At 41.8% G+C, this 25,703-nt stretch overlaps 2 protein-coding genes across 6 annotated transcripts in view; both read right to left on the bottom strand.

Moving 5' to 3' along the window:
- The window catches only part of ABLIM1 (actin binding LIM protein 1), a 265,485-nt gene that overhangs the window by 145,943 nt on the left and 93,839 nt on the right, over nt 1-25,703 (bottom strand). Inside the window, exon 1 of one of the 5 annotated variants that reach the window (XM_037804326.1) lies at nt 7,486-7,785. The exons of the other annotated variants lie outside the window; for them this stretch is intronic. Coding sequence (XP_037660254.1) covers nt 7,486-7,501 — 16 coding nt within the window. The 5' untranslated portion in view covers nt 7,502-7,785. Of the gene's footprint in view, nt 1-7,485; nt 7,786-25,703 lie in introns of those variants that run through there. 5 annotated transcript variants of the gene reach the window in all.
- Nucleotides 9,842-11,687, bottom strand: LOC119510165 (uncharacterized protein C7orf57 homolog). Its single transcript, XM_037804336.1, has one exon. The coding sequence runs from the start codon at nt 11,648-11,650 to the stop codon at nt 10,784-10,786; it is 867 nt and encodes a 288-aa protein (XP_037660264.1). The 5' UTR covers nt 11,651-11,687; the 3' UTR covers nt 9,842-10,783.

The raw sequence follows: 25,703 nt of genomic DNA, 5'->3' as shown, positions 1-25,703 counted from the left end.
CTGATGCTTGCTAAAATTTGTGAACCACTGCCCTTGATAGTAATTTCCCTGGAAGTATGAAGATGGCCAGCATCTTCACGGTTAAGTCCAGGTATTCAAACAGGTCAGCCTGTTTGACTGCAAAGGGAGACAGGAACTCTCTCCTGATTCCCCCAGAGCACACTGAACCAAAAGGGCATTAATCATGTCAGTCTTAACAGAAATACAATGTTTCAGAGAAAGGAGGTCATGCATAACAAATACTCACCCTCCCCACTGTCAACAAAATTTGCTCTGAATACACATCTCCTGCCAGTTTGGGATAAACATACTTCTTGGTATGAGTCACCATCAGACCAACACACAATGAAACAGAAAGCTGGGCAGGTTTCTACTGTTGTGTGCTGAGATCAGGCTCATCCACAATGGGAAGAAATTCTGCACTGCTCACTGATCACTGAGCCTTCTGAAAAGTCCTCTGGCTCTCTAATGCTGGCTCAGGAAAATATGCAGCATTTTGACTTTGGCATGTAAGAAGCAACCATACCAGGAGCTCCCTCAGGGCTGTGAATATGACAACTCCTCAAAGTGGACCAGGTGCCAAGATTTTCCTCTTGGTAGGGTGAGTCTCTGACAGCACATCTTTTCTTCAGGAATTTGAAAAGGTCAACCTGTTGTTCTCTGAAAGAAGTTTTCAGTGATGCAACATAGGTTGTTTCATCCTTCCTGGTCACCTGGCCAGAAAATAGAAGAGGCAGGGGGCAAGATGACCTCCCAAAGTCTGGAGTAGCTAACACATGGGCAAGTCCAACCTCTGGCTCAGATACCTACTGTGCACATGTTTTTGAGGTCACTCCTCTAATCAAAAATTGCTCTCAAGGAATATGGTATATTTAGATCAATGTGTTCCTTCTCTCAGATGTATTTACAAATTCAGCCTTAACACGAATTGTGGAAATGAAGTCTTTTATCTTTCTGTTTAAACATGTTTTAGATAACAATGAGAAGCGGTGGAAGAAAGGGTATATGTTAAGGGGTTGTGTGTGTGTGTGTGTGTGTGTGTCTGTGTGTCTGTGTCTTTCTGTGTGTGTTTAAATGTGAAGTCATTTCCCCTAGCCATGGAAATCCCATCATAGAAGCAGGGCAGGAGACATACTTCCCAGTAATGTTTTAGCACCTTCATTTATGAAACAATAAGACGAGTTTATGCTTGGAATTGTTTCTTCTGAGTGGCATATGATGACAAAAATTGGAGCTCCTTCTCCCCAAAGATGCAAAGTTCACAAATGAATTATGTGACTAGATCACCAATCAAGTGAATTTATTCTGAAATCGGTAGCATTTTGGTGTCTCCTTTAATTTATAGCTTCCCTTCAGAACTGTCTCAGGAAATGTCCTTGTCATTGGCATCCCCTTGAAAAGTTCTGGGGCTTTTCAAGTTACGGAAAAGATGAGAAACCTAGACAAATCCAGGAGTCGGGTAAGGGTGGGGCATCAAACATCAACCTGAGCAGCAGGATTAGAAAACTGAATCTCTGAGCAACCATCAGACATGAGAGAGGGAAGGCCCGAGAGGAGACTCAGCAGTCCTCAGACACATGAGGAATTATTACACCGCAGGAAAGACCTGCTGTTCTCAGACTTCCCCGAGGATGGAAGGAAAATGGGTTTCGGTGACAAAAGGACGATGTGTAAGCACCTGAGTGGGTGTGTTTGGGGAGGGCAGATACCATTCAAGGGAGCAACACTTCCCAACTCTACAGGTTGTTGTACAAGACCACACCTGAAGATGACAACAAGTGCTTGAGGGGAAACAGAGCTGGCTCTCAGGTTGGGTAGGTGACTGAATTGTTTAACTTTTCTTGTGTTTATAAGGTAAACAGAGTGATTCTAGAAGAATACAGAGAAGGGATGGGCCTCTGAGCAGCTTCATGAAGGAAGGGGAACTTGAGATAGGTCTTCGATAAATATAAAAAAGGAGAATACATGTACTTCCTAAGAGGGCAGAAGGGACAGTAAGACTCAGGTTGGAGAGGGAAAACGGTACCCCTCAATCATTCAAATAGGAGAAATGGAGATAGGGGCAACCTAAGAGCAGTTAGCACAAGTTCTCAGCCACATGGGGTAGATAGAAAATTCAGCTCTTCTGCTGTCTAGCTAAATGATCTTTGGTAAGTTTTTAAACTGCCATGAGCTTCCTTTTTCCTTATCTATAAAACAGGGTGAATACCACTGACCTTGGGTTGTTAAAAGATTAGAGACAATTTATGTAAAACTCCAACACAAAGGCTGCTATTTAGTACATGTTCAATAACCCACAGATTGAATGATAACATTAAAAATAAAAACAAAACAAGATTGGCTTAGAAGGACATTTATTTAGATGGGAGGGGGGTGTATTTTAAGGACTTAGGGAGAACTCTGAATTTTGGCAAGCTGGAAGCCTTGAACTTTACGGTGTCACTCATTAAGGTTTTTGAGCTGGGAAACGGAATGATAATGTCAGTGTTCTAAGAGGATTAATTTGGTGCCAGTCTGTAGGGCACATGTGAGACATAGTATGCCACTGTGCTCAGGAGCTGCCAAGAACAAGATTAAAATGGCTTTTAGGCACAGAAAAAAGGGGCTCCTTCCAAAACTTAAAGGATGCTTGGCATAGCATCATGTGACCAGGCATGGTGTCTGCTTCCCCGTTGACACCCAACGTCTGAATGACCTCCTGTTATTCCAGAGGATATGAAGGCCTGTTTCTGACATTATCTTCCCTATGGTATATCAAGCAAGTTTACATAAATTGGCCAAGAAATAACAGAGTCCTGCTCAAGAGATATGACCTGGCAACTCATCTCCAATCACTCCTCAGTCCCTTATTCCCAAATCTGGCTCAAGGTTTATAAAATTGAACTCATCATTTCCTCTCTCCCATTCCCTCTCAGCCAGCTCCTTTCTCTCACTATCCCCATCTAGCTCTTCTCTCCCACTCCCCACCCAGCACCTCTCTCCCAGGCCCCCACCCTAACCCCTCTTTCCCATTCTCATTGCCCAGTCCCCTCCCACCACCATACTACCCTCTCTCCCACTCTCACCACCCGCCTTTCCAAGCCTCATCCACATCTAACACCAATGTCTGAGCTGCTTGGAGTCAAAACCTCAAGATCATTTGACTTCTCTCTTCCTCTCATTACCTCATCCAATTCTAAAGTGGGTTCTCTGAAATCTATCATTTCCTTTTACTCCAATTTATTCTATGTCCAAATATCCCCATTCCTTGATGACTCAGCTGAAGAGCCAACTCCTCTACTATGCCTTACCTGATCAACATACTTTTTGGAAGCTAAATTTCCCACCTTTGACCTTCCAGTATCTGAATCCTTTTTAATCATCTACTTCACATTAGTTATTTGTAAGCCTGTTATACCTTCTCAATAGAGGTAATGAACCCGACAGCGGCCACTATGTCTTCTAAGTCCATGCAACCTCCCTGAGCACCCTACACCTACCCAACACGGAGGGTACAGGCAGGAGATGGCGATGGAATACAAAGTTTCCTGGCCAGAATGGGTGGTGGTGGTGGCGTTATAGAATCTTAAAGAAAAATGAATGAAGAGCTGAGCTAGAACATCTCTGTAGAGAAATCTGCTTTGATGAACACAATTATTCCATTTTCGGCAACTGAAATGAGCTGGGAGCTAAGGCACATGAATAAGGAGAGAGGACCTTTACTGGTGCCTCTGTAGCTTTATTATTTGAAACATCTGTTTCGGCCAAAACCTTACAGGCTTCAAGGAGGAGTTGTGGTTTGGTTGGCTTCCCATAAGGATTTTTCACATTTCTCACCTTCTCTGCTTGAGAGAATTCATCTAACTAAATCAGAGATGCACTACCACCTAAGCCTTAAAGAGAACTGTGCCCAAAGTGTTTCAGAGCTCCCTGTTCTTGAGAGCAGTGGTCTCCAAGGGGAGCGATTTTGTACCCCAAAGAGCATATGGCCATGTCTGCAGACATTTTTGATTACCATGAGTTGGGGCAGGAAGAGTGGGCACAGACCAGAGATGCTGCTAAACATCCTGCAAGCATAGTACAGAATTACAAAGAACTATCTTGTCCAAAATTTTTACTACCAAGTCTGAGAAACCCTCTCTAGAGATACTATAGGCACTGTGAGTAAGTATGTGTGTTTCCCCACACACCTGAATGTTGGGTAGAAAGTGAACATTCCTCCAAAGAGGGTGGATTGGAATGCTTTTCACTGGGTCTCACTCTACCCTAAAAGCAAGTGGGGCCATCCAGCAGTGGCAAAAAAAAAAAAAAAAAAAAAAAATTACAGGAACGAAACAAAACAAACAAAAAACCCATCCAAATGCAAAAGTCTGTTTATCTAGATTTGTCTCTCTCATTGCTAAACTCTTATTCTCTTAAGTAGTTTCCAAACCATAAGCATCTCTTATTATTTAAAACAGATGAGTATTTACATAACTTAATCTCTAGCATTTGCTAATTCTTATTTTCTCTAAGAAAAGGAAACAATAAATCCCTTTTTGTGTATTTTAAAATTTGCACTGGAACACACAAAAGCTAGACTTACAGCTTTTAAAAGAGTAGAGTGGGCCTCTTGAGTATACACTGATGAGAATGGACAGGAAGATAAATATTGACTGATAAACCCATAAAAATCTCTTGTGCTTCTGTGTTACAGGATACTGCAAGGGTAAGGTGCCCTTGGACACATTAGAGAAATAACCATTTCATCAAGATTCCTGATCAATAAGTGTCTGCAACTGAAAGCAAATGGGCGCCCGGCAGGAGAACAAAAAGTAGTGAGGGTCAAAGTATGTGGGCAAATGCCATGGCACACTGGCAGAGGTGCAATCCGCCAGCATGGTTTCTCTCCAGTCAGTGTCAACCCCAAACCAGACAGATTCTCGGGAGCTTTACCTCATGGGGAAAGCAATGGCGCAAACTATGCGCACAAAACCATTCCAAGCAGTTGACTCCTCACGTTCCTTGAGATGGACACTGCCATAATCTGAGCTGCCTCAAGGGTGACTCGTGTCATCTCCAGGAGGAAGAAAGGAGCTAAGCCTTTCTTGGAGCAAGAAGCAGAGGGGACTAGAAAAAGTCTCTGAATCGAGTCAGAAGACATAGCTGACAACAGGTCAATCTGTTTCAACTGTTTACAGAAGATAGAATATGGAGGACACTAAGCTATGGACTGGAAAATCAAAGATGGTGACAGTGTCTGCTTGTGAGAGGCTCACCGCCTAGGGATGGAGACAGGGGATGTCAGACCCTGTGGTAAGTGCAGCCGCTGATGCATGGGCCCCATTTGATGACACACAGAGGATAAGCACTTGGTCCAATTATCTGCTGTGTGGCCTTGAGCAATTTACTTTCCCTTTCTGGGCTCTAGAATGAAGTCCTGGAATGCTCCACAGTGCTCTTCTCACTTAAAGGCTGAGACAAAGTTCCCTTCTTTTCATGGAAGCTCTTGTGTTGCTGCCAAACTGCCAAAAAATTCTGCCTGCCTCTGCTGTTGGCTGAAGTTTGTGCAATCATAAAGCAGAGAGGCAGCAGCATGGACTGCCACAGATACCAAAATAAAAAAGGAACAGCCTTTAATCAGTGGCTGAGGGTTAAGATAATACTAGGATGATAAGATAATGCTCGGTAGCCTGCCCAAAGCATTCCAGTTAGAAAGTGGCCACTGACTTATAAGCAAGTGTGAACCCAAGCAGTCTGAGCTCTGGGAAGTCTGCAATGACTTAGAAAAAGAGTTGCTATTTGGGGACTACTGGTCTTTAATATTTTCCACATTTAGCAAGTCTGGGGCTTCTACCGGCTCCACAGGAATAGAATGGACGTGACTTTTACGATCCTCTTTCCCATCAGACCACACCTAGTGTGTAAATAATGGCAACAGAGATCAGGGACAGGTTGTTCTAGAAGTGTGGGAGGCATGAATGAAGAGGGCTGACTTCTAGTAAATGGCAAATGTCAGCATCTGTATTTGTTGCTGTGAGGCTTCTGGTACCCCAATGAGAGAGGAAACATTTCTGCAAGCAACCTGTCTTCCCACCCAAATCATTTCACTCTATTACCATTTACTCACGGAAAGACCAGAACTAAAGCATGTGATTATTAGAGGTACAAAAGAGCAGAATGGAAAAAGCAGAACCACATTTCTCTTTGTCATGAGGTGCAGCCCTAACTCTATTGGCTGTCATGATCCCATTTCTCAGTCCATCCATTAGTATAATAAAAACCAAACTAAGTTCCCAGCAATAAGGATCAATTTGAGTTCAGCATGTTCATCTCAAATTTATTCCCTGTGGGGGGCTTTACGAGAAGGTAGAGATAGGTAAGTCACTGAAATGTTTCAAGACAGCTCCAAAAGAGCAGAAGTCTGCTTATGGAGGAAAGCAGGCCCCACAGAAAGAAAATATGACATAATGAATCCAAACTTACCAAAGAACAAAATCAGAGGGTAGTTGTTTACATTATAAAACCATCTGGTGAAGATCCCTAAGGCATATTATTAAGAGAAAAAAATCAATTCACAGAAAAATGATCATAGAATGACCCTATTTTTATATTCCCCATATGTGTCAGTCTATTTTGTTCTTGTCTATAAAGATCTAGAAAGAACTACTATCAGTTTTACCTCTATAGAGAAGGGGAATTGACATTGACAAGGTAGTGATGAGGGGCTTTTGCTTTTTGCTCTCTATTCTTTCTTAATACAAGATGCATTTCTATATTTCTCCAAGAATTAAAAGTAAACATTGTTACGTCTTTTACATTTCCAGATAAACTAACCATTTAAACTACAATTCAATCCTGAAACATTTAACGTATGTTTCAGGACCACGCCCAGTGTGTAAATAATGTGCACTTGTGCAGGGCACACCCACCTCCCTTGTTACATTCTCCTTGTGATGTGATTTTGTCACCTTTTGCACACACAGCATCTTTCAGACGGTGTTTAGAGGAGTGATTACAGGGATAATACTGAAATGACAGGTTAGAAAGGCAGTGCACCTGATACGTTTAAAACAGCCCAACCTCTCCTCAGCCAGTCCAGCTAGGCTTAGACATGTCGCAATACAATGCAAACCTGATGGGGAAGACTATTTCATTACATTCCTAATTAACTTATTGATTGGGGTGGGGAGGAAGTGAGGGAGAGAATGAAGGATAGGGGAGGGAAGGCAAGTCTCAAACACCACCACCAATTCAAAATGCAGTAACAATCAAAAGAGAAACACACACCCAGGAGCTCAGCTGTGCAAACACTCCAGAAATAGGATGCGCTTCAGACGCCGCTGCTAAAGTAAAGGTTCCTAATGAAGTCGCCTTTCAATGGAAACCCAGACTTCACCATACGGAGATTCTCCCACCAAAAACATGTCTGCCCGACTTTCCATTGATCATTCCCCATTAGGTAGCCGGGCCCCGCAGTGCCATTCCAACTTCTGCAGGCAAGCAGTGATCAATATTTATAATTACCTTTCTCCTTCACCATGGCAACCGGTTCTTTGCCGAGCAGTCCTGAAGAGAGCCGGAATACACTCTAGGAGTTGAAACACGCCCTGACAGACAGATCGGCGGCTGCAGAGGCTGCGAGAAGCAGCCCGGGCATCCACTTGCGAAGTCCTGGGCTGCTTTCTAAAATCCCGCCCCCTGCTCGGGGCCGAGCTCAGATGCTCGCCGCCCCAGCGGGCGATCGTGCCCGCGTTCTCTGCGGAGCCGCGGCCGCGCCCTGCGCAGGGACTCTGCCCCTGGGCCGAAACCGCTCGCTACAGCTGCTGCTGTAACAAATGCAAAATTCCACCGTCCTAATCTCTGGTCACTGACACCACCTTGCATTCCTCACGCCGAGGCCCGGGGAAAGCGGGCAGCAAACGCTCCCAGCCCTGGCCCCCAACCAGGGTCTGATAAATGATTGCCAGAAGAGAGGGGCCGAGGAACAGCAAGACACTGTTTCAATAAGTGAAACTAGTCAATTGTTAGCTTATTGGTTTCCTATTACAGCTACTTTCAATTCTTATTGCAGCTTCTTTCAAGCATACTGAATAAATAAAATTAGTCTTAAAAGAAAAATGAAAAAATAATGCTGGTGTTTCCTTCAAGCTCCTTGTCTTCTACTTTTTAAGGTCCTGGAGGCTCAATTTTAATGAAAAAATGAATAGCACTTGGTTTGCTTACTCTCCACCCCTCTATATTTCACCTGAGTGGGGGTGGGGGAAGGGTGGACTGAGGCAATGGAGAGAGCCTGGGAAGAGGATCTTGCGGGATTTAATTCTTCACCCAGGATCCAATTCAGGATTCAAGTAGAAATCTGACTTGTCCAGTAGGGTAGGATTCTGGCTTCTCCCAGCTTGATTAGCATGTTCTAGAAAAGCAACTTCAGTGTATATAGGTGAGGCAGGAATCCTAAACCCAAACAAAGTACAAGGCAAACAGGCTGGCCTAGTACTGTCGGAGCCCTGGGCCACCCCCAGCCTGACCTGGCGGCCGCAGCTCCTGACTCACAGGCTCACAGTTCGTTCTCCTGGGAGCGGAGGACTTCGTGATTCACGAGGCTGGCCCCCACCACCCAGCACCTGTCTCTCAAACCCAGATCCTTTTGGTCCCCACTACACATCATACACATGCACCATGTGGGAGAAATGTGATGAGCAAGAGACAAAAAGACAGACGTAGCACCACTCAGAGAGAGCAGCAGATGGCTACCGCATCTTTCAGAACCAGAATGCACAGCCAGCATTAGACTATGTTTACTGCAAATATTGTAACATGTGGGGCCTAGGGGAGCCAGGGTAACAGAAAGGAATGAAGCAAACCAACCTGCTGCATCTTTGACTTGGGAGGTGATTATGACTGAAATAAATTATGTTTTGGTGGGGCTGGGGAGAGGGGGAGAATAACCACTTCTTCACATCCATCTTGGATAGGACTTTATGGCTGGTCCCCTGATGTGTAACAGTAGCAGATCTCAAACAACTGTGACATTCCTACATCTGTGACTCAGAGCTTTACTATTAATAGCTTGGGTGTCTCCGGCTGTAAGTAAGGGCTAAGTCCCCTCCAACCCCTAGGTCATCTTTTGTATGACACACACTTCGCCCACCCTGCTCCCCGCCCCCACTGCAGCCCTGTAGGGTTATGTTTTTCCTAAGGCTGCGGCCAGCTGGAGCGTCAGCACCCAAGAGCCTTTAGGCGGCTTCTCTAACCTCCATTCATAAATATGAGGCAAGCATGAGAACAGCACAACCTACCATCCGGAGTGATGGGTGTGTTCAAGAGCACAGAGGAGACAAGCTCTTTACATTCCCCAACTTTCAGACTAAAACTTCGCTTGTCTACTTCTCTCTAATCACCCTCAGAGCCCTTAAGGAGATGCTGACAAGCAAAATTAACCACAGAGAGCTGGAATTCATTTGGTGCCGCACACCTAGCAGGGGAATTTATTTCATTGTAGTTTTGCTGCAGAAATAGATTAGCACCTCACTCAGGCACTTCTCTCCAAGGCTTTGCTCTCATGTTATTCAGCTCCAAGCTAAGAACCTGGCAGTCTCTCTCCCTCTTCCTCTCTCTCTCTCTCTCTCTCACCTCCCTAATGGACTGTGACAGTAAAACACCATTGGGTTCCTAGTCCAAACGCACTAAGTAGTTCCAGATACTATAAATGCAGTTAATTTAATTTCTTTTACTCAGGATGGTAGTTTTTTTTTTTTTGGAATATTGTATTCTATTTATTCAGTATATGCAGCCATTCATATTTTTTCACATTGCATACATTCTCCCATAGTAATATCAGTTTGATCAAACAATATAAATATATGTGCTCAGTTAAATATCTCATTTAAAGAGCTAATAAAAAATTTAAAAATTTTAAATTTTAAGTGAGCAAGTGCATGATAGGTTTATTCTGGGAAAGAGGCTAAAATATCCATAATCTTTTTTGGCTTTCTGAAAATATTCTCACAGAAAATTATTTTATTAGTGAATTAAATGTACAAAATATAAAACTATATCTAATGCTAATTACTTAAACAGTAATGAAACTTACAAAATAAGAACATTCAGTCTGTTATTAAATTTTTGTGAAGACTACTAAATTAAGTATTAAAGTTAACTTTTTCTTTGCTTAAAGAATACAAAACAATAAATGTTTAATATTCTAGACTTCAGTTTAAGCCAAAAGCATTAGCAAAATTTTAAAGATAGTAAATGCTTTAATATCTTTATTTTGAATATTTAAAACTTCAAGGCATAATAAATTAAAATCTTACTCTTCTTAATATAAGCTGTATCACAATATTCTAGAATGAATGTCTTTTGTAACAGAAAAATTATTTCTAAAAAGATTACAGGAGCACATAATGGAAAAGGCTTAAACCGTGTGTTGTTTCTTTACTTAAGAGTCTAAACCTTCGATTTCAATAGAAATACCACCAAACAGTGGTTCACACAGCCAGGAGATGTCAGATGATGATACATCAGGGAGGAAGTGATTGGTTCCAAGGTATTGGGACATTTCCAAGCCAGTGAGGCATAGAGGAACACAGATCTTAGTTTTCTTGATCAACCATGTATTGAACGTCCCAGAGAAACGCAAGAAAACAAAACTCAACACTTGCATGATCGCTGCCACAAGAATGTCAAATCTACTGTATGATAAAATTATTTCATGAGAACCTATATTAATAAAATATAATAAGAGCCTTATAAATATAGCTGTAACATAGTCATGTCATATTTAGCCACCACAGATTATCCTAAATACACATAATGTTGCGGTTTATTTGAGCTCTGCTGGTGTTAATGCAGATGGAGATGCTGCAGCACCTGGAGCTTTCTCAGAACCTTCTGGAACCTCTGCATCCTCAGGCATCTCTGCATCCGGGTGCCCTTCAGGGTCTTCCGTGGACTGAGATGAGGCCGGCATTCTGGGGGTCTGTGGAGTCCTCTTTCCCGAATTGGCCCGCTGCTGTAACCACTCATCCTTATAACCATTGCTAATAAGCTTGGAAAAGTTTGTGGGTGAACTATTTTTTTGACCAGGCATGGGAGGGAAGGACAATCTACTTCTTGCCGAATCTTTAGAGCCAACAGGGGTTCCCACTTTGCTGGGCTGCCTCGAGTTAATTGCTGGCAGTTTCACCTTTTTTCTCTCTTCAAGTTCCTTGGCCTCTCGTTGCCAAATGGTTTTCATGTCAAAGTCGAAAGGCCCTCTTCTGGATTCATAGATACCGTTGGCCTGACTGGGGCTAAATTCTTCATAAACCATGTAATCTGGCATGAAGACAGCAGGGACTTCTCTCTGGTCGGCTGTCGGTGGTTTGCTGTGGTGGATATACCAATCTGGCATCGAGTACGTGACCGGGGATCCTTTCCTGGTCCCAGGGCCAAAATGTTTCAGCAGATCAGGCCTGCCGCCTTGTTTTGCCAGCTTGACATATTCTGAGTCTGTTTCTTTTATCCAGTATCTGCGAATCGCAAATGTATTCCCATTGTGTGATTCTCCCAAATCATTGAGACCCGGGATCTGGGATGCTGGTGGGGCCTCTACTGCCTTCTCAGACCGCTTTGCTGGAAGATGATAATACCAATCACAGGGAGCATAACGGCTGGTTGCTCCATGCAGCTCCTTGCTCGTGTTTCTCATGCTGAGATCTCTGAGAGCTGCTCGCGGAGAGTGTCCCTGAGAGTGCAGCAGGATGGTAGTTTTTAATTCTGGGATTTAGGTTTATTAACCAAACTGGTCCCTTATTACAGTTTTGAACATACTGAACCTACAGAGATACATTAGTGGATAAAGAGCACAGGGGACCATACTTTGGAAAGGCTCCTCTGGCAGCTTTGGAGACCGGCTAGCAGAGTAACAGTTAGTGCCTATTCATTTTAAGGAAAGCCTTTTTCTAAAGGAAAATAGTACATAGCTTTTCAGAGAAATTTTTTTTCCCCGTGTCTTCCGTGGAAAAAATTTTCCCCTACCACAGTCAAAGCGAATGAGTTCACCAGCATTCAGTTGCTAAATAACAGTCATATGGCAAAAGTCCCCCAACAATCAGACACTGCTACTTTAGGATAAAAGCATCCACTCTGTACTTTTAAGATAACCAAAGAGGGTATTACTAAAGTTATTTTTGGAATGTGGGAGAGTAAAACCTAACTGTTTTTGTCTCCATGCCTCAGGCCAGAATCATTAAGAGCTTTGAAAACAAAAGCAAAGAGTAGATGTTTTCTACTTTACAGTTAAAGCTGCAAGAAACACAGCAAAATAAATTAATTAAAAAAATGAAATTTACCATTCATTAGAGGGAAGGACTTTTTATTCTTATTTCTAGAGATGATTTCCAAAGAACGTAGCTCAATCTTATTCCCCTCCGAGAAGATAAGACTTCATAATACAGACACCAACTGATAGTTTTCGTTGTCTTTTCATCTCCCCCACACTTACTCACTGCTGCCTTTTCATTCACTCACAAAATGAAGCAAGGATTGTCCACAAGTGACCAAAAGACAGAAACCATTTTGTTGGAGAGGAAAGCTTGTTAGCATATAGCAACATTTGGCAAAATTTCAAGTGTACATCATTTCTGTAGAATGCATGCCAGAGGGAACTGTTACAACTGGGAAACAAGGAACCTGGCTGACTGCACTTCCTCACTGCTCTCTCTGCAACATGGCCACCAGTCAACCACTGCTTGTGCACCTGGAGCACAGGAATCCCAGGACCCCTCCATGGCCCCGGGACCCCAGGTTTCCAGGTTATCACACATCCCTCATGCCTGGACTCAAAGGCAAAAGGGTGTTCAAAATTCTCTCATGCAGAATTTGACTGAAAGAAAACAGAAGACTGAGTTCCTTATTTGCTCTCTATGTAATGTTTACATCTATCAACTGCACCTCAGACATTTGTGGAGTGTCTGCTGGGTGCAGCACTGGACTGGTGGTGCAAAACAAGAAAAACCACTGCTCAGGAGGAGCCTGCCATCAGTGGAGGTGACACTACACACAGATATTCTCAACAGATTCAGGAAGCTGCTAAGACTGAAGCCTGCGTCGGGTGCAGGGGGAGTGCTGAGCCCAGCCTGGGGAGTCAGGGGAGGCTTCCAGAAGGAGCAAGCGCCAGTCAATGAAGCAAGGGGGAAAGGTCATTCCAATTAGAGGTCATAGGGTGAGAAAAGGTGTAAAGGTATCAGGTCATTCACTGTTCATGGGGCTTCAGTGGTAGGTCATGGAGGGCTTTGAATGCCACCCTAAGGAGGTTGGACCTTTAAGTCTCAAACCTAACCTAACTGTTTCTTTCCAAATTAAGTTCAAAAGGCTTTGGCTGGATCGAGGATCCGGGTCTGTTTCCAACCACACTGCCTATCCCTAGATTAAGTTGTGTTAGTGTGTGTGTTTCCAGTGTTGAGTGCTTAACATGTAGTAGATGCCCAGGAGGTGTTTATATTTCCATTAGAAATAGAATAAAATGGTGGCTACACACAGCATTTTAAGTAGCACAACCCATGCTGTCCTTCTATGGTATTGACTTCATACCATAGGCTGGGATTTCCTTGAAGGCAAGGAGGGTTTCCTCCTTTTCTCAAGTCCCAAGAGCATGGTCTGCATACCTCTAGGGACAGAAATACTAGGGGTGCTGTAAAATGCAGACACCTGGTCCCCACCAGAGGCCTGGGGACGAGGCCCAAGTTGCAGGTGGCCTTACGTGACTGAGGACCACGGGCCCAGCAGACCGGCTTGTGGAGCAGAAGACTGATAAAGGTGAGATTTACAAACATAGCTATATACCATGCAGTCACATCCAAAAAACAACCCCGAGCCTTTCAGTTAGCCAAAATAACAACCAGCCTGACATTCACTGCCATCTTAATGGGAATTTATTAGAAGTGATGATTCCAAAGTTTCCTACAGTCTAAGACAAATTCCTAAATGTCTGAGTCTTGTTGATCCTTCTAACGCTTAGGTCCTCAACTGACAATTCTTAGGATTTTTTCCATATGAATCTCACAGAATCAACACACAGCAAAGCTCTTTTCCTTAAGGCTTGAAAGTAGAATATTTTACATTTCTATTCAAAACATCTCTATGGTCCTTCTCAGAAGCCAATTCTGAATTTGGACCTAAAGAAAAGGTTGCAGCTCATGAAAGTGACAAAAATCACCAGGATATGTGGAAAGCACACTATAAGTAAACCACTAAAGATGTAAACTACAAAATGAATATAAAATAAGCCATTTCACAACTGTACTGGAACCTATTAAAATAATTCAAAGGATCTTTTGATGGTAAAGAGAGTTTCATGGATTTTAGTCTAATTTCAGACATACAAGAAGTTCACAAGAACTACAGAAACAGCTCTGAATTATTTGGGAAAAGGCCGTTTTTTTAAAACAGTTTACTACCAGCATTCTCTTTTTCCTTAGTATTTTCTAGGTAGAAATCCAGTTATTAGGATATAAAGACAGTCTCTTTCTGTCAGGCAGAACTGTGGTGTCTCTCTGGGCAATATCTCTTTCTTGAACTAAGGCTGCCAAGACTCTGAACTTGACTTTATTACAATGATGGCTTTACATGTCTATTTTTGCAGAAGATTGTGGGTTCTTTGAGGAAAGGAGCCACCTGTTATTTTATCTATATTCACATAGTGATAGACATAAAGTCGGAATGCAATATTTGATGAAAACTAAGGAATAATTGTCAGTACTAAGTCAAAATGCTATATTAGCAATTTATTTTCATAGTCAAATAGATTGACTTAAAAACCCAACTCAATAAATAAAAATTAAAATAAATTTCTTATATATAAACCAATTTAGTTATGGCTTAAATATACCAATAATTACCTTTGGAGGCAAAACAAGCTCAAAAGGAAATTGATCAGGTGGTCATTTTATGAAGCACCCTTTATAACCAACCCTTACTACCTTTTACATCACTGTTTACAGAGCACCTATTATGGGTCAGCCACTATTCTAGTGTCTTTACATTTGTCACCTCATTTAATCCTCAGAACAACCATATGAAGTACATATTATTACACTTGACACAGGAGGAAAGATTCAAACTCAAGTTTGTCAGAGTCCAAGGCCTCTGGCCACCTGCTTCTTTCCTGGGCCTTACCTTCTTCAGAGGTCATTAAACAGCCTCCACTTCCACCCCACACCCCATCCACCACACACACACATTTTTTAAGTCAAGATGCACTCAATGCTTATTGACTTTTTTTTGCATTTCCAAAGGACCTGAACAATGGAAATGCCATTGCATATTGCCTTGTCCATGTAAAACAATCCTCTCTCCTGACACTTGATCCTTCATTAGTTCTTGGACTTCGTATGCTAGGACCTGTTGGTGAATAGCATCATAACTGTGGCTTTAGACTCATATGAGGCCGGTCAGGGGAGGATGGAAGACAAAGTACCCGGACCCACATATCAAGTCTTTCAAAATGCAATACAACCATGCACCCTGTCTAATAGTATTTCTGTGGTTCACATAGAGAGTTTAAAATATATTTATTTTTTGCCACAGGACTTTTCACAAGTTTCATAAAACCTACATTTGTGCCCCTCATTTGGCCTCACACCCTTCCTTATTATGCCCTGGCACACTCTAAGAAAATAATCTCCCACATCCTCCTTGATGTCTCAGCCACCACCTGAGGGGACAGGCCAAATTAAACAGGCGGAGCACAGGGCCACGACTGCATTTGCCATCACAGGAAGGGTGGGAGAGCCACCCATCGCATCTCAGCATGTTCCTCCTGCTTCTAGTACAAGGGGACAAGGGGACATGCCACCAACCCTCTGGTTCATGAAAAACTAACTTGTATGAATAAATCGGCATTAGTTTCATGCACATGTAAGATGGAATCTAAAGTCCTGGAGGAGACTTGTCCGAGGTTATACAATTACTTAGAAATGTCTTAAAAACCCTGGTGTCTTACCTCCGATCCAGTGGTCATTCCATATGCCACAATGGCCACACAGACAGCCTGAAAACACAACCAGGAATCGGATTCCAGGCCACCCTGTGCTTAGTGAGCTTGGGTGCATCTTCGCCTCTGTCTGGGTTTCAGCAGCTTCCACTTGTGAGGTTGTGGTGAGGACAGGGCTGGCTTCACAAAGTAGGACCTGCGTCGTCGTTTAGGGCCCAGGCTAAGAAGGGCCCAGTGCTTGGTCTATTGCTCTGCTGTTGCCATATCAAAATTCTTAATAATTTTATCTTTGAACTTGTGTTTTGCGAAGTCCAAAGCGACAATGGAGCATGCACTGAGCAGATAAGACATGTGCAATATGTGTGTCTGCTGTTCCTTGCTGTCCCATTTGCACTTAGTGTTTGCAATGCGTCATCAGCACAAAGTACTGGTGGACCTACAGTGAGTGGAAGTTCAGGGAAACTCAAAGTGAGCACCAGGTAAGTGTATTATGTCTACAACTGAATAAGCACAGAGCAGTCACTTTCCACTCTAAAACTAGAACTTGTTTTGAAAACATAAAGAAGGCAATGGTGCTCTAAGAAACACAAATAACCAAGGAACTCTAACATATCCTTTCTTACCCACGTTACTTCCCTCTATTGGCCAACCACTGACATTGAAAATGATGACAGAAGAAAAGGGAAAGATAGGGACACCCATTATTTCTTTTCCTTTTTGTCCTTCCTTATTCATCAGTAAGACAAAGGTACAGTATCAGTAGAATGTACAAACATCAAGAAGTGAGATAAAGAGAGCTGAGTTTGTTTTAGGCAACATTTTCAATGTTCTGGAAAGAATGAAATACATAGTCATCTACAAGCTATGAAATACAAATTGTGTAATTTTCGGTGATTCTGAAATAAGTTAAATGCACTTATATTTGTATTTAAGTCTGACATTGCACAACATAAAGATGAAGGTAACATTGTGCAAATAATTTAAATTTGTAATTTTAATTTATCTAGAACATTAAATAGCAAATAAAAACACTATGACAAGTTGAGAGAGAGTCGAGACAATACAGGAAAAGGATTTAGATTTTAGAACATTTAACGGCACTTTTGCCCTGCATTTTGAACAAGGGGCCCCGCATGTTCCTTTTGCACTGGACCTTTTGCAATGTGCCTGGTGATGGGTGAGGGTGAGATGCCGTTTATGAAAGTGCCAGGCCCTGAGGAGCCATGAGATGAGGGATAACAATTGTTATTATCTACTTCTCACTGCTTCATCAATTTACAACAAAACAGAATACACTTGAAAGCTGTATAAAATTCAAGTGTTTCAAATCCATTTCAGGTTAGGAGGAGATTTTCAATATATTGATGCTGGTGAATTTAACCTTTAAAGCCTTAAAGATTTTAGACCCCTCCTGATACCTTGTTATATGACCTTTCTACCAAATGAAAAGAGACAGTGTGACGGAATCATTAGAGGAAAGAGTGGACTTTGATGTTAGGAAATCATCCCAGGAAGTCAAAGTTATTATGCTCAACCCATTCCTTTGTCATTCATTCTGTAATTATTTACTGAGTGCTTACTGCATGCCAGGAACTGTTCTAGGTGCTGGTATTAGCAGTGAACCAGAGACAAAAACCCTTGCCATGATGGAGCTTACAGGCTAGTTGGAGGAGGGGGTGTTGATTTAATAAAATATATGTCAATTATATATATATATATGTACATATATGTATATATATGTGTGTGAATATATATATAGATATATATACAGAGAGAGAGAGAGAGAGAGAGAGAGGATATATCTGATAGAAAGTAGTAAGTACCATGGAGAAAAAGAAAGTAAGGCTGGAGGGTGGTGATTGTTGGAGGAAGGAGTTGTGGTTTACAAGCACATGGGTGGGGGCAGAGCTCTTTGAGAAAGTCCCATCTGAGTAAATACCTGAAGAAAGTGAGGGAACAAGCCACATGGACACCTGGGGAAAGAGCACCCCGGATAGTGTGAACATCGGAGCAAAGCCCTGAGGTGGAACATGTCTGTTGTGCTCAGGGAGGTGAGGAGGACAGGGTGGCTGCAGCCGGTGAGCCAGGCTGGGAGCAAGAGAAGGAGAGCTGGAGGAGTTAGAGCCCTGTAGGTCACTGCAAGGCCCTTCTTGGTTTTTGCTGAGAGTGGGATGGAAAGCAACAGAGGTTTTGAGCAGAGAACATGGCATGATCTGGATTGTCATTTCCCCGGGATCCCTACTTGGCTGCTGGTGACTAGAGTAGAGAGGAGTGGGCACAGGCTGCTGAATGTTGAATTCATGTATACAGTTTAAAAGAACTAAAAAATGAGAGGATGACACAACAGAATGAGGTGAAGAAAAGCATTATAAACATAAGAAAAACTGAGGACCTAAATAGTATCAATACTAGTAAATGAAACAGTGAAAAGCAGAGCAGACACTAATTTAAAAAAAAAAAATCTAATTCTTAGAAAAAAGTTTGAGAAATGTCAATGAACACAGAAGAAAAAGACAAAGAGCCTAAATCAATTAGAGAAAATAGATGTGCATGATAAAAGAAGACAAAATAAGTATGTCCCAGAAGTAGAGAACTCAATAAGCAGATATATTCAAAGATCCAATAAATGTTAAAATCCCGGAAATTAAGATAAATTTGAATTTGCAGATCTAAAGAGTACGGATATAATTTTTAGGAAAATTTGATAGAGATTGCTAACTCCAACTCCTAGTCTAAGCTTTTGAAATTCAAAGGATATCATTCTCCATCTATCCGGTCAGAAAAAGCCTATTACTCACAAAAAGAAAAAGAAAAAACCCAGTCTAACCTCAGACTTCTCCATGGCAACATTGATGCTAGAATACAATGAAGCAGCGCCTGAAAGTCTGGAGGGAAAGAAAGTGTGTCCTAAGAACTTACACCCACCCAAGATGTTGGCAAAAAGGCAATGGGCAAACCACCTCAAACACATAAGCACTCAGAAAATACAATACCATGAACCCTTCTTGGGAAAATGGCTTGACAACATCCAGCCAATTAAGAGAAGAGTCAAAATAAAGTCAGGAATGAAAAACTGTAGTAAAAGGACTAGTAAGTGAGTGGTGGTTTCTATTAAACACGAAACTGATACCACAATTACTGTATTTTGGATACAGAAGAGAATGGGAATGTTACAAGGCCAGACAATATGAAAACAACAATATAACAAACAAAGATCAATAGGCAGCAAAGAAAGATGAAAAGCATAAGAATGGTACTGTCCTCATCTGCACCACTCTCCAGATTCTTAATCAAGTCATCCCACAGAAGCTGTCTCAGGTTGCATCATCCAATTGCTTCATCTTTGCTTAGCGATTATGCAAAATCTCGCCTGTTTTGATACCCAAGCTTACCTTTCTTGGACTTGCTAAGGTAAAGAATATCAGAAAGCAAAAGTATCCACAATATTTTTTTTTAAAGGGGGGTAGGGGGTAATGTACCTTTACATTTTTACTGATTATTTACCTATTTTTTGTGTAAGAAAAAACTGTTTCTAATTTATTTATACATAGGATTTCCATAGCCTCTTTCCTCCAGAGAGGATGATGAATGAAAAGGGATAATGTGTTGATTCTAAGGATAGCCATGTTGGTTTTACTTTTTATCTTTCCAGGATTTAGCCTGCATGTTGATGAAAATGCCATGGAATTCCTCAGGATGAGATTTTCATTTATCAATATAGAGTCATTGCCCAGGTTTAATCCCCTGCCTTGGGGACCCTGCCCTATCTGTTCCTCTTTGTCCCCATTCCGCCCTCTCTGGAGTAGGCCCTGGGCCCCTGAGCTCCCTTGGCCGTGGCTGACTAGATTGTTAGGAGGGAACCCAGCCTTCAGCTGACCTAGGACCTAATTCATAACCTGTCTTGGAAAAGATGAGCTGAGCCAATTAGGTTTTCACTCCTGGGAATCCAAACTAATAGATAGAAAAGTCCCAGCCAGTGGGAGGTACTTGAGTTAAAAAACAAAGTAAGGTCAGCTAAGGTCTGTAGAAGGAGGTTTTGTTGCCTTCCCTTAGCTACCATGTCCCTTCTTACATTTCACAGACATAGAATTTTGGCACAAGAGTGATCAGTAGCTAATCGTGTACTATATTCATGCAAGTGTTATTTTTGCCACCCCCTGCCCCCCGAGATCCTCAATCAGCCCTGGGTAAGTGATGATATGACCACAGGTGCTTGGGCAGTTTGCTTCCTCTGTTGCAGTTGAGTGTCCGAGCAGTTTGAGGGCTCTGGTGGGCTCAGAACTGACTTCTGACAGGCTTAGGAGCAGAGAGCACGCATCAAGAAGTTAATCTCTTTGGAGACAGGCACTAACCAGCCTTTACAGAACTGCTCCACATTCTATTTCCATTAATGTGAGACTAGGTAATTTGAACTAACTCTTCTGCTAAAGACAACTAAACAAGCTAGAGGAAATATACAAAAAAAATTTCCTAAAAGGATCAAATAACTAACAGCACAGTAAGGAATTAGCTGGCCATGGGCTAGTAAAAAATAGAAATTTAGAGAGATGGGCCCCACATCTGGCACTGCCTTTGCCCTGAAGAGGCAGATAGAAGGCAGAGAGTACATTTGGAAAGCAGGGGGCAGAAAAAATCAAGTAATGCCAGGCCAGGGGCAGGCATCACAGAGTCATGCATCCAAAGTTACAAGGGGTAGAGTGTCAGAGGGAGCCAGCTGGGAGGGAGGAGAATGGGACATTCCCACAGAACTGAACTGCTCGTCTTTGGAGCTGCCTGGAATTCTGGTGATTCCTGAGGGCTGGGTGCCCAACACTTCCTGGGTTCCCATGAGACCTCTCTAGGTTCTTACATCATCCTCCCTGGTTTGATTGAATTACTGAGTAGTATAAATGGCTTTCTGTTCCTCAAAACCAAAAGACCCTTCAACAGAATGGAGGAGGAAATTTTAACCAAATAATACCTCAGTATTTTGGATCATCTGTAATAAAATCTGTAGCTGACACTGACAGTGCCCTGCCCATGTCTCCTTGGCATTTGCCTCTACAAATTAACCTGATCACTGGAAACATCAGTGTGTGGTAAGCTAATGCACCAGGAAGCAACTCTGAACCAATGGCAGATGGGGAGGTGGTAGTCAAATGTCCCAGCTTCCTCAACCCTTGAATGGAAAATCTCTGAGGCATATCCTATACTATCTCCCAGAGTTCCCATGGATTGAGCTTTGGCTGCCCACCCTGGTAATTACCGCCTTGACAATGACCTTTTTATTAGCTTCACCCCTCCCATCAGTGTTTTCTGGGATCATCTTCCTAATAAATTACTTGGCCTTGAGTCCTATTTCAGGGTCTGCTTCTGGAGACAGTTAAATACAAAAGAGAATCTAAATTATCCAGCTTTTTATGTTATAAAGGAAAGAAAAATTTGTCTTGATCTACTGATCACTTCAACTAGTACTCCACTTTAGATTACAGAGACATTTTAAATCGACCGATATACCGAACAGAGCAAATATGCTCATCAGACAGAATGTATTATCTTTTTCTCCAGGGGATCAATGATTAATTGGATCATGTACATATGGTATTTGTATGCACACATACTGCGCTAAAGTGCTTACTTTAAAATATGTAAATGAGCTTATTTGGGTTAACTCCGGTTGGAGGGGTCAGAACTACCTCATAAACTAATATGCTGCAAAATGTGTTTTCAGCCTGCAGTTATGTTTTAGGGGGAAGGATGTGATTTATAACACTTATCAAGCTTTGTAGAAATGTGTTCTTTTATAATGATATTCTATTGTAGTAACATATATACAATAGCTCTCTTTAATTTTAAACAGCTGCATATTGCTATAATTCAACCAAAGATTGTGCTAGTAGTATATGCCATTTACCACTTGGCTATATTTTTGAAAGAGGTATAGGAGGCAGTTTTCCCCCTTTCCTTTCTCCCCACAATCACCAGCAAAAAGGGAAACACTTTACATGTGTATTGGATTTGTTGGGACTTAGGGAAGGATTAGAGGGAAGAAAGAAAGGGAAATATTTAGAACTTAAATTTTTCTTGGTTTAAGATCTCGATTGCACAATATTTTTTTCCCTTCCTGAATAAAATATACCAAGAGTGCTGATCATTTACCAGTATGCTTCATTGGATAATAAATTTGCACACAAATGGGAGGTGGGGCAGGGAAGCAACTAAACCACAAAAACAGTGTCAAGTCATACGATCTCACGCAATTAAGAATCAGGTGGACAAAAACTGGAGTGGGGAAGAATGAAGAGAAAAAAGTAATGGTGGATTAATCAATTAACTTAGCAAGTGTTTACCGAGCATCAACAATGTGCGAAACTTCACCTCCAAGGGGCTGAAAGTGGTATGTAGATCAAAGATGCATGGATTAACCCTCAAAGAGCCTACATTCTAGAAGAGCAAACAGTAATAGTACTGTATCCAAATAGTTCTATTATGAGGTAGAAATGGATTGAAATCAGACATACTGAGAAAACGCTATGAAGGTTTCAAAGGAAGGAACACTTGTCACAAAGCAAAAAGGATAAAGGAAAACTTCAAGTAGAATGTGGCCCTCCCCAACTGCTGGACAAATTGCAGAAAGTTGGTTTTATCTTTTCACTGGCTCCTACAATACAGAAAATGAACCAGACCATTCTTGGTAGTAGATGAAGAAGTCAACCAAGAAATGAGTTGGAAGTAGCTACTTGCATCCTCTTTAAAAATAGACCAACAGACCCTAGATCCAGTTCAGTTGAAGAATTACTAAATAAATTAACATCACATGGTACTATCATGAAGGATAATACTGGACCAATTGAAGACCTCAAAAATGAGGCATTTGTTAAGCAGCCACTAGTTCTCAAGTACTGCTGGGTACCAAGTGATCACAGACTTTGTTCCCTTCAAGGACAAGTCTGGTCTGAGAAGATAAAACAGATGAACATGTCCACTTACATAGTAGATCATATGACAGCTCTTAAGGGAAAAGACTGATAGCAAACAGGACTGGGAATAGTTCCGCAAGGAGAGCAAATGTTAAATACTCTAGAATATTCTAGTGGTGTCAAAAACGACTTTACAAAATGAACTGGTCATCAGGGGACAGACAGAGAGAAGGCTGGATGCAGGCAGGACCCCCAGCACTTGGACTTTCTTCCCAGACCCAGTCTATGTAATCAGAGTTCTCCCCCTTCACTAGGGCTGCAAGTAAACCTTTATGAGCTAGCTTTTTCTGGGCAGCATGAGTCAGACCATCCCTGACGTCCTCTGATTCATTTTAGTTGCTATCTATGGCTACAAAGCTTGGATGAGGCAAGATTTCTAAACAGCAACCAAGCGAAACTTGGGGGCTACAATAAGCACTCATGGCATGAATAAAGAAACGAGCTAAATAGTGTCTCAGAGTAAAGACCCTCCCTTCCTTTACATAATATGTTTTCACACTTGTACATTATAGGGATATAAGTGGTTTTGAAGATTGAGATACAGGATATAAATAGACCTGAATGTACATACGGAGTTTTGCATTTTGGTACAACTGGTTATTTCGCTTTTGGAGAATAGCTTAGATTTGATTTAAAATTGTTCTGTGGTAGAAACGTAAAATAGCACAGCCACTCTAGAAAATATTTTGGCAGTTCCTCAAAAAGTTAAACATAAAGCTACCATATGACCTAGCAATTGTACTTCTAGGTATATATCTAAGAGAATTGAAACATATGTCCTCACAAAACTTGCACAAAAAATGTTCATACCAGCATTTTTCATATTAGCCCCAAATGGAAACAACCTAAATGTCTATCAACTGAGAAATGGATTAACAAAATGTGGCCTATCCATAGAATGAACATTACTCAGTCATAAAAAGAAATGAAGTTCTGATACATGCTACAACATGCAGGAACCTCGAAAGCATTATGTTAAGTAAAAGAAGCCAGACACAAAAGAGCTTTTACTGTATGATCCCATTTATAGGAAATGTCCAGAATAGGCAAATTCTTAGAGGAGAGGTCGATTAGTAGTTGCCAGGGGCTGGGAAGAGGCAAGTGACTGTTAACAGGCACAGGTTTCTTATGGGGGTGGTGAGAACGTTGTGGAATTAAATAGTGATAATGACTTTGCAAACTTGTGAATATACTAAAACCCACAAATTAAATATGGTAAAATTGTGACTTGTGTGGTATATGAATTATATCTCAATAAAAAAAAATTTGTACTAAGTACCTTTGTTTACCAAGCACTGTGTTATATACGGAAGAAACAAAGACCACTAAGATGACTTTCCTACCAGTCAGAACCTTACTGTCTGGTAGGGGAAGACCTGGCAACAAACAGACACGACCACAAATGATGGGCATTTCTGTGGTACACCAAGGGGCCCTGTTCTGGTTTGCTAATGCTGCTGGGATGCAAAACACCAGAGATGGATTGGCTTTATAAAAGGGGTTTTATTTGGTTACACAGTTACAGTCTTAAGGCCATAAAGTGTCTAAGGTAACACATCAGCAATCAGGTACCTTCACTGGAGGATGGCCAATGGTGTCCGGAAAACCTCTGTTAGCTGGGAAGGCACGTGGCTGGTGTCTGCTCCAAAGTTCTGGTTTCAAAATGGCTTTCTCCCAGAATGTTCCTCCCTAGGCTGCAGTTTCTCAAAAAATGTCACTCTTGGTTGTCTTCTCTCAGCTTCTCTGGAGCAAGAGTCTGCTTTCAACGGCCATCTTCAAACTGTCTCTCATCTGCAGTTCCTCTTTCAGCTCTGTGCCTTCTTCAAAGTGTCTCTCTTGGATGTAGCAAGCTCGTTCCTTCTGTCTCAGCTTATATACTGCTCCAGTAATCAAGGCCCATGCTGAATGGGTGGGACCACACCTCCATGGAAATTATCTCATCAGAGTTATCACCTACAGTTGGGTGGGGCACATCTCCATGGAAACACTCAAAGAATTCCAATCTAATCAGCACTAAAATGTCTACCCCACAAGATTGCATCAAAGAACATGGCTTTTTCTGGGGGACATAATACATTCAAACCAGCACAGGCCCCAAAGGAGGGGACATACTGGGGAGTATGGAGGGGCTTCACAGGGTGTTTCATCTGAGCAGAGTCTCAAACTCTACTAAAGAAATGCTTGATACTCCTTTGCCATTCCTTTCTGCAGAATTGAGCAGGGAGAAAGGAGGCCCAGGTTCCCAAGTGAATTCCACCTCTATGACAGACCTGGGAAAGTCATTTCACTTCTCTAAGCCTTAGTCTCCCCTACGCTGTAAAAGGAAGGTGTTTATTTAAAAGTTTTATTTCTACCTTTAAGAAACATGTAGAATTCTAATGCATGCTATAGTCCATTTAGAGTTCTGACATATTTAAATCTGAATACCTGATGAATCCTGATTCTGCAAAGGATTTCTCTAGTGTGTTCTAGGTGTGGGGCCTGGAGAAAGTAATCAAATGCTAACAAATAGCATCTTTATCTTGCATCCCAAAGCCATTCCAGGCTCATGGCTGATTTGCTAAGTTAACATGAGCCTATAATCATAAGCACTGGGTCACACCCAGAACTGTTAGCATCAAATCATGTTGAATCTGGGGTTTCTTGGAAGATAGAACACTCTTAGTTAGGATCAAAATTTTTTAAAGCCTGGAAAAAAAAAACAATGCCAAACAATAAACTTAAACAGAACCACCTTACCTTCTGACTTTGAACCAGATTAGTTTTTAAGTACATATAATTAAAACTAATGGGGCATTTCAGCATATTTG

The sequence above is a fragment of the Choloepus didactylus genome, chromosome 15 (genome assembly GCF_015220235.1).
Source record: "Choloepus didactylus isolate mChoDid1 chromosome 15, mChoDid1.pri, whole genome shotgun sequence".
Classification (NCBI taxonomy): Eukaryota; Metazoa; Chordata; class Mammalia; order Pilosa; family Megalonychidae; genus Choloepus; species Choloepus didactylus.
This window is presented reverse-complemented; position numbering and strand designations above follow the sequence as displayed.